The following is a 16,500-nucleotide window of genomic DNA, read 5'->3' on the forward strand; positions in this document are numbered from 1 at the left end:
ACAGGGATGAGATTTTTCCGCTTTTTAGCGGATTTCCGCTTTTTTCACTTTTATCTCTTGAATTTCAGCTTTTTTTTTATCAAAAATTCAGATTTTTCTAAAAATTTCACTTTTTTTTAAATGTTCTGCTTTTTCAGAAAATTCACCGATTTTCAAAGAGAAACAGAAAATTCAAACTACATAGCTACCAATCCTTTCTCATTTTTACTTATTTTAGCTATTTTCTCCCCCTTTTTCACGCAGCAGATAAGATTTTCCAAATTTTTTACCCGCCCTCCGATTTTTGTAGTTCAAACGACGCTGCTTCTGACAAGCCTTTTAGAGGTCCCAAGCCTGGAATCTGCTAATATCTCGATTCTTATTCACACGATTTTAATATCAAACATAGCTTTTCATATTTGTGTGCTGCGATTCTTATTCACGCGATTTGAATATTGTACGTTGCGATTATTATTTACGAGATTTGAAAATCCGATATTGTGATTCGTATTTACACCTTTTTAAAAACCTATGTGGCAATTCTCGCAAGTTTAAAATTCAATGTCTTGATTTGCTCATGCGGTTTATAATATCAAACATTGATTTTCGTATTTATACATGATTTTAAAATAAGGTATTGGGATTCGCATTCACGCATATCCCTGTATTCTATATCCCTGTATGTATTTTCTCATTTTCAAAATCATATATCTAGTTTCATATTCATGTGATTTCAAAACCCATAATTGTTATTCATATTCACGCAATTTTAAGATCAACTATCACGATTCTTGTAAGAAGTACATTTTTTTTAAATTAGTTACTATAAAGGTGACTGTTTTTCTAAGGACGATTATTAGTATATGTAAGTGTTACAACATCAGAGAAACTGGAAGGGAATATATTCAAAACTTACATTCTGTGCCTGCAAAGAAGAAAAAATAGGATTTGTCACAAGATGTTTGAAGATGGACTAACGACTAAATGTAGAAAACATAAAAGATATAGCGAACAAAAGCAATCACTTAAAAAGAGATTTAATTTAATTTGTTTTGGGGGGAAAGAGTTAATTAACTCATCATCAAAATTGTATTAATAATTGCTGTTATTTATGCTATAAAATGCAAAATTCTTATCAAATAAAAAACAATTATCTAAACAATTGCTGATTGTCATGTAATTTTTCAAACTAAAATAGCAATTTTTGTATGTTAAGGTGTTACTATATATTTCTACTTCACTGCTATTGATATGTTTCAGAGGGCTCTAGTTAGATTAGACTATAATATGAACGTAATGATTCGGTTCATTGTTTTCCCAATATAATTTAAAAAGCAATATTACTGATACATTTGCTATAAATCACATTACAGTATTTATTAAAAGAAATGAAATATTAATGTATATTCTCAGTAGTTTTGATTTGCTAAACCAGGTAGTTTTTCAAGTAATAATTGTCTCTTATGTGAACTGGGGAAAAATATAATTTCCAGATTTATTTTTTCAGATGGTAATTTTTGTTTTCACTAAATGTTAAGTATCAATGTAATCATTTATATAATGATAGATTAGTACACAATTGTATGTCAACACATTATTTATTACCTTAAACTGTTATTATTAAAGGGTTGCGCTTGCGTAAAATTTACTATCGTGGAAATTCAGCTTTTTTGCTTTTTGGCTAATCTCATCCCTGTTAAAGTTTATATTGGTTAAAGAGTGGAAACTGTATTATAGCTTCTTTGTTTACACATTTTACATGTATTAATATGCATCAACAAATTTCTTTATTAGGAAGTGCTTGTTTGGTTAACGAAACTACAGAAAGAACTTGGTGGAGATTTCACCGAAGAGAGATTAAAGGAATTTGTTTGGAAAACATTAAAATCTGGACAGGTACTTATTGTTAATATTATTTGAAACTAACAAGGGAATCTTTAAATTTGTTGATTTAGGATATTAGATTTTATGCCTACATTGAACGAATATTAATAAATTTTTCTTAGCATTCATCATTAAAAAATCTCAAGTTCTAAAGCTTTTATATTTAGTGGTCATTTGCTCTATTTGGTGAAGAAATTTATTAATGTAAATAGGTTGCTTTTTACTTCCGTTTAGATCCTTGTATTAAGTAACTTTTTTCAAGTGCTAAATTGCTCAATTGGAGTTTTTGGAAAGTTAGTGTCAAATAGCGTTTAAAAATTTATTTTTTGCATACATACCAGGACGGTGAAAATAGTTATACAGGGTGACCGTTAAATATCTGACTCTTTTGAACAAAAAATAAAAAACACTGCTTCATAAGTTAAAAATACACAGTTTACTGCATTGTTATTAAAGATGTAATAAATTTTTGGAGAGAAATTACTTATACAAAAATACATAATCTCCAAATTTGATCACTAGTTAAAATGGCAGTTATCTACAGTAGTAAAAATATACCGAACTTTTAATTATCAATTAATACCGACAAAATTTGTAATGTTGCAAGTGGCACATTCTGTGTTTTTATTTATGTTCAAAATAGATTTTAGACACTGTAACTAGAATATTTATTACAGCGTATTATTTTGTGATTTGGTAAGTTACCATTTCACTTGTAAGAGTTAAGACTAAAAAATGTAGTCTATTCAATATTTATGAACCTTGTTTTTATGTTTGATTATACTTGATAGGTAATTCCTGGATATGGACATGCTGTTTTGAGGAAAACTGACCCCCGTTATGTAGCTCAAAGAGAGTTTGCCCTCAAGCACTTGCCTAATGATCCAATGTTTAAATTGGTATCCACAATTTACAAAGTTGTGCCTCCTATTTTGTTGGAATTGGGAAAAGTGAAAAATCCCTGGCCTAATGTTGATGCTCACAGTGGTGTACTGCTGCAGGTAATTTTTCTCCCTCCTTTTGTGATAGATCTAATGTCTTATTTCTTAGTGTTGAATTTTGTTTGTTTTTATAATTGCTAAAAATGTAAATCAAATTGTGCATAATCCTCCTAAATAAAGTGTGTAGATTATGCCAACATATTTGATGTTAATCGTTCTGTTCTTACAAAATTAGGGCATAAAACATCTGAAGTACGCCTGGTTTTTATAAAACATAAATAGTTAAAGTAATGATAGACTGTTAAAAAATGTGATTATTGAAGTTACTGTTCTTGGGGAAATGGAATAAAAGATTAACTTACTAGCAGTAGTTCATGGAAAAATTTATCAGAAACTATAGTAATTTATTTGAATTCATTCTTTAGAATTACAAAACTCAAAAAGGTTAATATTTTACTCTAATATTATTATTTTTTATTTATTCTAATCTAAATTGAAAAAATGTTTCCACAATTTACAAAGTTTAATGTTTAACCTAGGTGTCAATAAATTTATTTCTGTGAATTGATCAGAAATAGATTACATATAATGCAGCTTATTTGAATTCTTTCCTTAATGTTGCATGGCTCAAAAAGATTATAATGTTACTACTGCTCTATTTCTTTTTCCTTAATTTATCTCAAAATATACTTTTTTTTATAAAAATATATTTTGTTTTTTAGTACTATGGAATGTCTGAAATGCAGTTCTACACTGTTCTCTTTGGTGTTTCTCGTGCTCTTGGTGTCATGGCATCTTTAGTTTGGGACAGAGGACTTGGCCTTCCATTGGAGAGGCCAAAATCCATGACAACCGATGGCCTCCAAAAACTTGTTGGAGCTGTTTAAACAGTAAACAATATTTAGGAATTTCAAGCACACCACTTCACTAAAAACAGAATAGTTGCGATTCCATAAAGCAGGTTTTTTTTAAAAACTCATCGCTACCTAGGTGGCAAACTGCTTGTGATAGTTGTTGGTTAGTTGTCATTGTCTCTGGGGGAAAAAAAAATCATGTATGAAATAATGCATTTCTTTTTATCTCATCAAAAATAGGTTTTATTATTAAAATTTTTGAGATTCTGTGCAGACACTTCTGTCTTATTAATAAAATTTGTCTTCTAATGTAAACAAATATGTGTAATCAGACTTTGGCATGACCAACAGTTTTTGTGTTTGTTAAAAAATGTTTTGTGATATGTAGAGTGTTGTGGTGTATAAATAAAAATGTGGTGTCGGAAGAAGTCTGAATATAAAAAAAATCTAGATACATTTTTACAAAAAAAGGTCTTAATTTAAGCAAATTATGTTAATGCCAGCAGTAGTTCTACACGTTGTCACTTGGTATGATGCACTTGTACCTGAGAACTTTTATTAATAAAATAATATATTGTCATTTGATTGATTGTTTTTTTAATTTGCTCAAAACAACACCAAAAAAAACCTGTATTCGTCCTGTAAGTCATTTAAGTCTTAATCATTTAAAGCAGTCTTGGCATATTTTTTCTCTTGCATATTTCTTTATATGCACATTCATCATTCATAGGTGCCAATTCTACTAGTTTTTCACTGTAAACTTCTGGAGTTAGTTAGCTTTTCCTGGTTTTTACATATTTTAGAAAATTCTCTTAGTACAATTTAATCCTTTTTAAGTCTTTTAAATATTTAAGTCATACTCATAAATAGTGACTCACACACGAACATACATATATATACACTTAATATGCCAGTTCATCATTTTAATATATTTTGGAAAATACTCTTCTAAAAGGGGAAAGTTACTGTAAAATAAACCTTATAAAAATAAATTTTTTCTCACTCAATTGCTTACTTGTGTACTTAAATAAGTATTTCTAATAAATAATGATGTAGGCCTCATTTTATTGCTATCAATTTAAAGATTTTCTATTTCAGATATTTTAAACTTATTAATTTTTTTATTGAGAACTCCCTATTTTTAAATTAATCTAAGAATATTTATTACCTGTCTAAAGCGAATTCAGAATTATAAAAACATTTTATGATTATTAGTGTATGATAGTTTTGTATTTTAATATTACCCACTAACCCACTAAAATATTCTTTGTCTAAAATAATTAATGTTTGCTGGATAATAATTTGTCTTGATTTTAGATATTGCACATTAGCTTGAAATTTATATATTGTAAAATCTACTGAATTCTTCCTTTTCGTATCGACAGCAGTAACTCGGAACTTCCTGATTTCTACAATTGATTAGATTTAACAAATGTGTGCAATTAAAATTTCATTTAATTGGTTGTTTTAAACTGAAATAGCTTATTGTGAAGCAATAGCTGCAGTAAAGACTGGAAAATCTTAAAAATATGGTACACATTTTTAGTGTTATATATTTTATTATTTTTCCTGGTATTTTAGTGGAAAGCTTCTCAGTGTTATTTAAACATTTGTGTCTGTGTTATTTGATCAGAAGACTTTGTGATTCAACATTGTTTATTGTACCTAGTGTCCAATTAAAGCTGATACTTAAAAAATTTTACCTTTAATACAGGGTAGCCTCAAGCGGACCGATACCTTAGACACGATTATATATTATTGAATAAAAACAGGATAAAGAAAGTTGTATAGTCTATAAATACACTAAAATGTGCCATTTATTTACCAACTTTCAAATGTTTATTACTTGCAAATAGTGTCCGAAAGATGGCCTTTGTAATGATGTGATCTTGTGAACATACTTGGAAGTTGTTGTACATTAGCTTCCTCAGGTCACTGCCGATCGGCACTAATTTGCCAAAAATGGCTTGTTTAAATTTTTGGAGCTCCAAGTTTCTCACTCAACACTTTCTTCAAAGTTCTTCGCCCAAAACAGTATGGTTTGGAAATTTACCAATTCAACCAACATTAAAGTGTTTAAAAAATTAGGCTTAGTTTTGTCATAATGTGTGCTCCATTGCAACTGAACGTATGATTCACATTTTTAATACTCTTTCTATTCCTATCCTGTTGACTAATATAAGTTATTACACCTGCTTAATATTCAATTTTGTAAAAAGTCAGTTGGCTTGGCATTACCCTGTAAAAGTTGTTATTCAAATTTTTAGTAAAATGTTGTAATTAAGGCAAGAGTAATAACTGTGTACTATGTAACATTGCTTTCATTATATCATTTCACATGTCTGTAAAATCCAGTTTTCGGAAAGGACAAATAAGTTTGCAAAGATGTTGATTTGTGAAGATAAATTTTTTATGAAATATCCCAAAAATTTCTATTGGAAATTATAGAGTGTGATAGGATACAATAAGTTGCAAAAATTTTTTTTGTAAATGTTGCCTTGACTAAATTAACCTTGCAAATATTTTAATTTAAAAAAAATTGATGTATATTTTAACCAAAATTTTAAATGTGAATAACTACAAGTATTTAATGTTAAAAGAAGTACTTACCAGACACTGATCTATATTATTATACAAGTAAATTTCTTTTGGAACAAAAAATAAACTGTTGGTTCATATACAGGTTAAAAGTAACTTTTTTATAAGAATTATTCATATCTCCAATTCATATGTTGGAATTACGTCTTCACTTTTATTATTGAAAAAAAAAATTATACTTAGCAAATGAAAATAAAAGTTTTAATTTAAGAACTTATTGTATTGAGGATTAAGTAAATAAAGTAAATTTATAGCTGGTGTAATTTTCGAACTAGGTTTTAAAAATCCTAGATATTGAATTTATCTAGGATAAAATTCAATAATCCTATAAATATTGAATTTTAATTGTCTATTTAAAGATTTTAATTTCTTAACTGTGAATTCAGCTCAAGTTTGGACAAAATTCAAGTCTGAAATACCAACATGAAAGATAAAGTAAATGAGTACCTCATGTGAATATATATATATCATCTCAATAATTCAGAATTATGTGTGGCACACAGCATCTCCCCCCTTCAAATGTTTTATGACAATTTACACAGTTTTATCTTCTTTCCAATATGCAGTTGTTGTTGGTTACATTCTATTTTCAATGCATATTTCATCATAATAATTAAGAAAAAGAGTTAATTCATTCTTTGAAATGCAATGGAAGCAAACTTTAATATATCATGTTAGTTTGGTAATTTGCAAGGACTTGTAAAACAATTATACTCTTATATTGACCATGTTCAATACTATGTGAGGATTGGATACCAATTCTTTGTTTACTGTGAGAGCATATCTATTTTTGTCAAATATGCGTTCGATATAAGTATGTATTCTAGCACTTCTTACAATTTTTTATTAGAAATCTGGGATGACTTGTATTTTCTCATTCAGGCTGTTCTTTAAAGGCTCTGACGCCATAATAAATAATGCTTTTTAGCTAAAATTATGCTGTTTTTGGTAACAGTAAGGATCTAACTGTTATTTATGACTGCTAGGTTTCATTTTTTGCCCATGACCTCTATGCTAATTATGAAATAACAGAAAATTACAGTTTTGAGAAAATGAAAAGTGTTTATGATCAATATTTGAATAAATACTTCCTCACTGAATTATTATTATTTTTTTGAACATTGATTTTTATTAAAGGGGAAAATATCGCCAAATTGGCGATTTCTTAAGTCTTTTTTTTAAAAAAAATATCTGTGTTTCAGAGTCTTAACCATTCATAACAGTAAGATAGTAGATATGAATAAAAAAAATTTTTCAAACATTGATTTTTATTTAAAGGGAAAATATCGCCAAATTGGCGATTTCTTAAGAAGTTTTTTTTTTTTTAAATATCTGTGTGCTTCAGAGTCTTAACTATTCACAACAGTAAGATAGTAGATATGAAATGTATAAAAAGTAAGATACTCTAGCTGTAGCTTATTTATTTTTGGTGAAAGAGCTTCAAAGAACTCTCTTAATGTGAAACAGTTAGATGTATATTCTTACATCTGTGACATATTGTTAATGAATCTGTCCGTACCACTAAATTTAATTGTAGCCTTTTTGTAGATTATATCTTAAAACATAATTAAGCTTACAATTTGTAACTCTTAGATGTGCAAATATATGTGTTCGATTGTAAGTTTTCAAAATGTAGTGAAAATATAGTTTTTTCCAACAATTTTTATCTGTAATGAGAGAGAGAAAAAAAACAGATATAACAAACAGGGTTGTTATAAAATAATTTCACATGTTTAGATCCTTATTACTTGAAAGTACGGATTTCAACTACACCAAACATTATAAACATTTATTTCATGAAATCAAGATAGAAATTATTTAAAACCAAGCAAGCAAAAAAATTTTAAAAGCAAGTTTGAAAACGAAATAAAAGTAAACTTATTGAGCTTGCTTGAGCCACAATAGCTCAGTAGTTCAGGCATTGAGCTGGCATTCAGAAGGACCATGCTTCAATCCCTGGCTGTGGCTTGAAGCCCTGCTAGCTTTAGATTAATGGGTACCAGTTTTTCTAGGAAGTAAAGGCAGTCGTTGCGCAATGCCGACCTCACTGATGTTAGTCACGAAATTGTGGAGCTATATTCTGGCCTACTATGGGCTGTTGCGAGAAATGTTTACTTTTTATTTAGTTTCTCTTGCATGCAGAATATCTATGGGTTTATAAACCTATGTGCATGTAGAATGATGGAATCTTAATCATAAGCACATGTGAGTCATTATATACTTGCTGTTACTATGACAACTTAATATTCTTTATTTTTCACATACTTATTTAACTGGTTTATATTGTGACTAACTATTTTTAAGATTGTTTGATTTTATATAAGTAACAATGCTCAGTGATTGAATATATGAAATAATTAAAAAAAAATAAAAGCTTAATTAAACCAGTTTATCAATAAATAAACTTATTAAAATTATATCTTTTGCTATGTGATTAGAATCTACAATTTTTTATTCCTTTTTAGTTTTATAATGCTCTCTATGAAAATTGACGCAATTTCAAACTTTGACTCTGGCAATGAAAATGGGTACAATTTCAAACAAATATTCATTGGGTTGCATTCTTTAGTATTTTGGTAGGTAATGGGGCTCCAAACAAGTGACATTATTTTTAATAGAATATCTTGAAGTGTAGACTGTCATTTTTGTAAATAGTACTTAATATTTACATGTTTAAACGCGAGTCTGTGCTTCCAGGAGTTGGTCCAAATAGTTTTTACTATCTTTATACGAAGATGTGGATTAGTTTTAATTATGACTGAATGTCTGAAAATTATAACTTACTGTGCTATACTATGAATATCATCAATAAACTTAGTTTACATTGCTGCTTTTTCATCATTTAGTTTGCTATCTATTCACGCATCGTTGAAACGTTTATGAAAAAACTACCTACTTTAATGTTTTGCATAGCTTCTTAGTTCATATAATTTTTTTTTTTTTTTTTTAAGCGTTTAATTTTTTTCCCATAACAGTTTCTTAGTTTCCATTTTTGGTTCTTAAATTTTTTCTATCGGGTACTTTAAATATTCTTACTTTTAGTCCTGAAAAATAAGATTTTTTTTTGGTTAGCTAGAAATTTATTTTCATTAGAAATTAAAATATGTATCTATTTTTATTTTTATCTGCCTTATTATCCTTCTCACTTTCGGAAGGCTCATAAATAGAATATGCATTTCTGCTTAGGTCCATAGTTAGGAGGGAGGTTTAAACATTTCTTAAACTAAAATAATAAGTGCCAAAAATAATTTTCTTGGTAAAATGAGAACACATATTTAAAATATTTTCTCCAACAGTTTGACAAACATGTAATGAAACTTACTCAATTTAAAATCAAATTTAGACGTCTCGCATTTCCAACTTAGAAGGTCTTGAGATTTGTAGGTATAATTTTCGCAGAAGCAGAATGCAGCTATACTGCTTGAAGTAAAATTAAAAGCTATTAATATTCTATGTATACAAAGTTATATGTTTCAAAAACTATAAAACATGTCTAACAAAAAAGAAAGTAGTACCTAAAGTGCACCACCAAAACGTGAAACTGAATATGATGTGTCCTCTGCAGGAATCAAAGATCTTAAGCTGAAAATATCTAATAATTTTTTTCTGCAAACGTTTTCTACTTATTTATTAGAATGACTATATGTAACAAAAATAATGTAAATTTAAACGTTTCTTGGCGAAAATATTTTAATTCGGAAATTTATTGTACTGTTAAAGAGCCTGATAGCGTAAAATTATTAAAATAATAAACTGGGCTGCTCATAATGTTAGAATGGATTAAATAAAAAAAAACAGTAAAGTAGTTTTTTGTTTTAAAGCCTTTCACTAGTCGGAAAAGAGAAAAGCCAAAATACGATAGCTCGATTGGTAGACCAGGGGTCGCAAAAAAAAAAAAAAAAACTACACGAAACTGTTGTGCCAAATATGATAATCATGAATGCAACTTTATCCCAGATAATGCGGTGAGAACGTTGTCCTTAGCAAAATCAATTTACGATCTTTCACTTTTGTTAATTAGTAAAATAAATTAGGCTGAAGAAGATGTGACGGTGGTATAGGATTTAAAATATGACAAATTTTCTTATGATTAAAAAGACATTGACATATTTTGTCCTAAAATAAATGAAGATGGTTACAATTGTTTGAGAACGTGATATGATCTATACAAAAATACATATAAATTTAACCCTTTCCAAAATAAATGTTTTTTTTTTTCTTCTTTCTTATTTGATTAACTATTTTCTTTAGACCAGCACTAAATTAAACTACTTTCTCCTCAATTTTGTCAACATCATCAACAGCCCTGATTTACTACACTGTCCAAGGTCAATAGAAAATAAATTTTTTTTTTTTTTGGGGGGGGGGCACAGTATTCTCTTTTGAAGGTAATAGATTTCTTAACTGTTATTGAAATGAAACTGACTCAAACGATAATTCAATCTTAAAATATAGAAAGTTCAAAACTTGATCAGAAAATTTAATTTTTCACACATTTTTTATTCAACATTATACATTTAAACTATTACCATCCAATAATAATTACTAGTTAAAAAAAATTAAGCAAATAAACAAGAGAATTTAGATAAACTGCAAACGAAAAAATATTATCTTTCAAACGATTAACAAAATTCACTTAAAACACACATCACTGGAAAATATTTTAGATTTTTATAGTATTTCTCCATTATAACTGTTAATAAATGACAAACATTTAAACAAAATATTTTGTTTTTAGTTTATTCTATTAATGAGGAATAATTGAAGTTAACAATCATGATTCGAAATTTCGATCGTCTGCTTTTTAAACTTAACATAATATTAAAATTATCTGATTTATTATAGTTCCGAAATATTAGTCATCGATAGGTAAGCGTATTTTTAATGATTTCGAATTTTCGGGCAAGAAATAGTATATTTTTTATGCAAATAAAGTTTTTTTTAATGCGAATATGTTTACTTAATACGCATGCAAAATATATATTATATCTATAAAACAGTTCCTATTTATTTCCTCAAGTAAAATACACATTACGTTTTTTATTATTCAATACTATTTATTTTATGGAAGTATTTTTATTGATTAAAACAAATATGCACGATAAATTATTACTAGATTTAAAAAATGCATTTCCAATTAAGTAAAATTACGTTCTTTAATTTAATTTGATTGACTAAATTATGTTCGTTGACTATTCAGAGTGAGATTGAATAAAAGCGTCTACTGCATTCTGTTTTGAGATAATTGTAAATGAAGAATAAATTTTTAAATAAATGTAAATACGGAATTGAAAGAAAAATCAATTTGTAGTACATAAATGCTGAATCTCCCTTTAGAGAAAATAAAGGTGAAATGCGAGTTGTGAGTAAATAAATTTTCAGATAATCAATTTCATAAAGATATATGAAATAAACGAAAATAATGCATGTGAATAAGAACAAAACTTATTTATGAAATTCGGAATAGTGTAACTCAGCAGATTACAGGGAAAAAAAACCTTTTTACCTCATTTCCAGTTGCCCAGCAATATTTTCTACCGATTCATTGTAGATCTCGCCCAAACCTCAGCTGTCAAGATAAGGGTAATTGCTTTCAGGTGCGTTAAAGGGTTCCCCTGTAACGGGCTTGGTTTAATACTCCCTTGGCATGATATAGCTGTTTTCTCTAGGCGTTTTTCTGCTGAGGGAGATTACTATTTTTCCTGGTATGAAGAAGGATTTTTCCTTATTTTTAAAATCTTAAATTTCTTTACTTTTTACTGATTTATCCCCTCTTATACGAGAATAAGAGGTGAATAAGAAAGCTTTTCTCCCTAAAAATCCCTTGCGTCTCCGAAAAATTCCGCAAGTTTCACTCTCCAACTAAAGGAAGAATTAATCAACTATGACGCTTAAAAGCGAGGTAAATCGGTTTTCCATTTGAAACCCTTTATCGTCTTTGGCATCATACAGATTTGGTGAGTAATGATCTGCAGGAGAAGGGGTTCTTTTTCAATAGAGATCCTCCGCCCACTCCATCAATTATTCAGGTAGGGGAGAAACTTTTGGGCAAGACCTACAAGACAGCTTTTCTACCAATTTGCATGATTCACTGAGAAAAATTTTTAAATTCTATATAGTATTAAAAATCATTTTGATAAATGTTACATGAAATTAATTTTTCCTCTAGGGATACAAACTATGCTACTGGAAAAGCTGTGGAATAATTTTCCAAGAAAGGAATTTCCGGACATGAAATTAGTTGTTAAAATGAATGGAGATTCTATGACGTTCCATTGTCACAAAATCATTCTTTCTAAAGCCAGCGAAGTATTCAAGGAAAAGTGTTATACTACCGATATCATAACATTTACAAATATAAAGCCAAATATTTTGTTCTTGATGTTAAGGTAAGTAAAAAAAAAAAAAAAATATGCAGTTATTATTAGTGAAAAAGCTTTATTTTCTAGCTTAAGACCAAAAATCATATATTTCACAAATCAAGCTTACTATTATTTAAATTTTTAACATATTTATCGACTTTCAAAGACTGTGATTTAGTTTAGAACAAATATACTTTTTCGTTAACTCTTCGAGCATTTTTACTCTGAGCAAAATTGAATAGAAGGAAAAGGTAGTTTGAAATTCTTTTAAAAATTCTATTTTATTTTCTGTTTAACTCACACAACAAGGTTGTTTTAAAGAAACAAGTCTTAAATGAATGCTCTTAAACTCTTTTTTATATTCTATAAGGACTCTCATGAATCTAGAACCAGGACCTATAGACCTCCTAACTCTAAATTTCAAATAAGGAAGCGATTTTTTTCTGATATATCGTTAATAAAAGTTTTTTAAAGACAAAAATATTTTAATCATAAGTCTTAACTGGCAAAAATTATCCTGTAACTAATATTTTTCAAATCTAATAATCTTTAGCTTGAAAAAATATTAGTTTCTGACTAACTATGCTACAAAAGATTTTATAAAACTAACACTATATTCAAATGCTATTATGTCCCAAAAAGTATTGATTTCGGAACCTTTTTTTTAAATTTGATTTAATATATAGAGATCATAAAGACCACAAAATACTATTTTTTCTAAAATCCGCCGATTTTTTTTTTTTTGCCTATATTTTTCCCTAATGGGAAGAAAATTTATTTCTTGATTTAAGATTCCAATTTTTTCCCATTTTTGTATAATTGCAGCAAAACAAAATTGATAACTTTAAGTATTAAGTAGTAAACTTAAGTCTGTGTATTTCCTTAGTTATATTTACACTGGCGACTTCAACACATGCAGCGTACAAGCAACAGAAGACTTAATGCTCATTGCATCGACTTATGAATTAACAAGTTTGTATGAAAAATGCATAGAGTTCCTGATGGACATTTTAGACCTATCTAATGCCTGCAGTCTTTTGGAGTTGGCGATCACACATTCCATTCCCAAACTCTATGTAAACTGTCTCGTGATTTGCGTGAATGCCGGATTCATCATATTAGATTCCGAAGACTTCAACCAAATACAAACTTCAACAATTACCACAATCGTATCTCAACCCCAACTCAACGTGAACGACGAATCTGAAGTCATCTACGCTCTTTGGATGAGGGCCACCATCGATGCCTACAGAAATCGCCAAGAGCCGATTTATGACGATATTATTAAGTTTTTTGAGCCTTATTCCACTTACATAAATTACGAAGACATTGAAGTAAGAGATATTAAGGCATACAAAAATGAGCATTTGATTCAGTTTTTTCAATCGCAAATAACTGGGATGAGCAAAAAGGGAGTAGCGCCCAAAAAAAGAAGACTACAAATGCCGTTAAGTCTGCCGGCAAGATTTTTCTATACTTATCAAGTTGAGGACATAAATCATGTAAGCATATTGAAGAGTGACGAATTAAACATATTTACTTTATCTTATAACTGCTATTTATGTGAATTTACAATAGCTTATTGCTTGATATCCAACTTATTAGAAGATAGCGTGGTATCCGTGAGCCTTGAAAGTAAAAATGCTACTATGTTTAGATGGGATAAAAAAGAAAACATTTCAGTTGCAGGCGTATATGCACAAGATAAAACCATCCATACACCAGATGGACCTTTGTGGCTAAAAGAATTTCAGTTTACAATTTTAAACTTGGTAAAACTGACGAGCAATACTGCTTACACTTTGCAGTTTGAATCATCGTGTGATAACCTGCTATGGCCAGTTTTTGATGCCCAGGAAGATAAGTTGCTTAAGGTCAAGTCATCTAGCATGAAAGGTTTTACTAGTATTAAATTACTTCCTTATTATTAAATAATGAACAAAATATAGAGTGCTATATTATGTAATGACCACCCTTGTTAAAAAAAAACGTCTGCACAATAGGGGTTACAAACTATCAATAAAAAAATCTAATAAATTAAAACTAAAAAAAAAAACAGAACTGAAATCATCAAAATCAGTTTAATTGCTGGAGGAAATAGCGGAGTTGTCTAGTGATTTTAGGAAACACTTCCAAGTTTTCTTTTTCCTGCCTTTATAGTAATTCACCAGATTTTCTTAAAGTTTTCTTTTCAAGTAATAATAATCTCTATATATATTTGAAGAAAAATATTTTAAGATAAAATAAGTTATTACCTTATAAGAGAACTAAAAGGATCAACACAGCAGAACTAGAACCATTAACACGAAATAACATTAAATTTCACCCTATGAAAATCACAACAGGAAATAGCAACCTAACTATCAAAAAGGAAAAATATTAAAAAGTAATTAAAGTGGATGCACTGACATATATGGCAGCTTCGTCAGGGGGGAAGGGGCATCACTATACAGCCAGTGAGGGAACAATTTTGTAAATCAGCAATTTCTTCTTAATATTTTTCCTTTTTGATAGTTAGGTTGCTATTTCCTGTTGTGCTATTCATTTGGTGATATTTAATATGTTATTTCGTGATAATGGTTCTAGGTTTTCTCCTGCTGTGTTGATCTTTTTAGTTCTCTTATGAGGTAATAATTTATTTTATTTCATCTTAAAATATTTTTCTTCTAAGTTCCTTCCAGTTCTGACATTAGCACCTTGGCGCTGTCACAACTTGGAATTATATATATATATATATATTTCAATAGTTTAGTAAATACATATTTTTATGAAAATACAGTAATACAGGTACACAAATTTTATTTCATTAAAATTAACTTTTTTAAATTTACGAGATTTGAAACTAGAGTAACTTTAAAGGGTATGAGTCCCTGATGTGGTTTAAATAGGTATTGAATTCATTACTATTTTGATAATAAGAACTATATCCTACAGATTTCATTATCGCTATTATTCAAAAATTAAAAATAAGTAGAAAAAAAAGACATTTAAAGAGATTTTCATGTTTTTATTGAATACATAAAATTCACTATCAAATCATAATGTCCAAACATTACTTAAGCACCACGTGTTAACATAAAAATTTGTAGATGATTTGAAATTTTGTTTTCAACTAATGTCAGTGTAATCACACATAAAATATTTAAATTCAAACGTCAGCATATAATGAACACATGTTCCATTGAGCATGGTAGATTTAGATTATCTTGAGCATTTTTGTCAGAAAAAAATAAATATATATAGCTAATAAGAATAATTAAAATAGGAAAAGCATTATTGTTTGTCTTGCAAGATGAACAAAACACATCATCACAGCAATATAAAAAGAAATTGCACAAAGAGTTTAAAGATGCTTAGATGAAATAATTGAAAATATTAATAAATAATATCAAATAGCACTTTTATAATAAGTAGTTTATGTATGAATACTAACATAAAACCATAATAATAACTATTGAAATTATATTTAATAACACTAATAATTATTATATTTAAACTAAATGTTGTTAATTTCATTAAAATTTAAAAGTAACTTAAAAAACCTAATCATAAGAAAAGATCTAAATTAAACCGATTAAAAAAAACAAAAAAAAACGAGACCACCAGTTAGGACTATAATTTATGAGATAATTTTTAAGTCGAGAAATTTAACGTAGAGTTAAAAAGAGTAGAAAAATTATTACCACGGGAAATTGAACTGCAGAAGTTAAATATCAATAATACTGATTTTGTGATCGCATTATTATTTAGTAGATTTTGAAACTATTAAGATGTGTTAGAAGTTTTATTACTTAAACAACACATAGTTTTAGCCATGATTTGAAATATAGTAAAAATTTAATGAGGTGGCTGATAGTTTTTAGTAATTAATCAAGAAAATAA

General features: G+C 28.3%; 2 protein-coding genes across 4 annotated transcripts in view; both read left to right on the plus strand.

Moving 5' to 3' along the window:
* LOC107436233 (citrate synthase) overlaps positions 1-4,243 on the plus strand; it is a 32,532-nt gene extending 28,289 nt beyond the window's left edge. For all 3 annotated transcript variants that reach the window (XM_043051041.2, XM_043051040.2, XM_071187158.1), the window contains exons 8-10: positions 1,774-1,875; positions 2,655-2,864; positions 3,527-4,243. In XM_043051041.2, the coding sequence (XP_042906975.1) occupies positions 1,774-1,875; positions 2,655-2,864; positions 3,527-3,691 (477 nt within the window). In that variant the 3' untranslated portion in view covers positions 3,692-4,243. The remainder of the gene's footprint in view (positions 1-1,773; positions 1,876-2,654; positions 2,865-3,526) is intronic.
* Positions 4,244-9,978: 5,735 nt separating this feature from the next.
* LOC107436235 (kelch-like protein 41b) lies at positions 9,979-14,813 on the plus strand. Its single transcript, XM_016047865.3, has 2 exons — positions 9,979-12,645; positions 13,505-14,813. The coding sequence occupies exons 1-2, from the start codon at positions 12,404-12,406 to the stop codon at positions 14,547-14,549; spliced, it is 1,287 nt and encodes a 428-aa protein (XP_015903351.2). The 5' UTR covers positions 9,979-12,403; the 3' UTR covers positions 14,550-14,813.
* The last annotated feature ends 1,687 nt before the right edge of the window (positions 14,814-16,500 follow it).

The sequence above is a fragment of the Parasteatoda tepidariorum genome, chromosome 1, assembly GCF_043381705.1.
Source record: "Parasteatoda tepidariorum isolate YZ-2023 chromosome 1, CAS_Ptep_4.0, whole genome shotgun sequence".
NCBI lineage: Eukaryota > Metazoa > Arthropoda > Arachnida > Araneae > Theridiidae > Parasteatoda > Parasteatoda tepidariorum.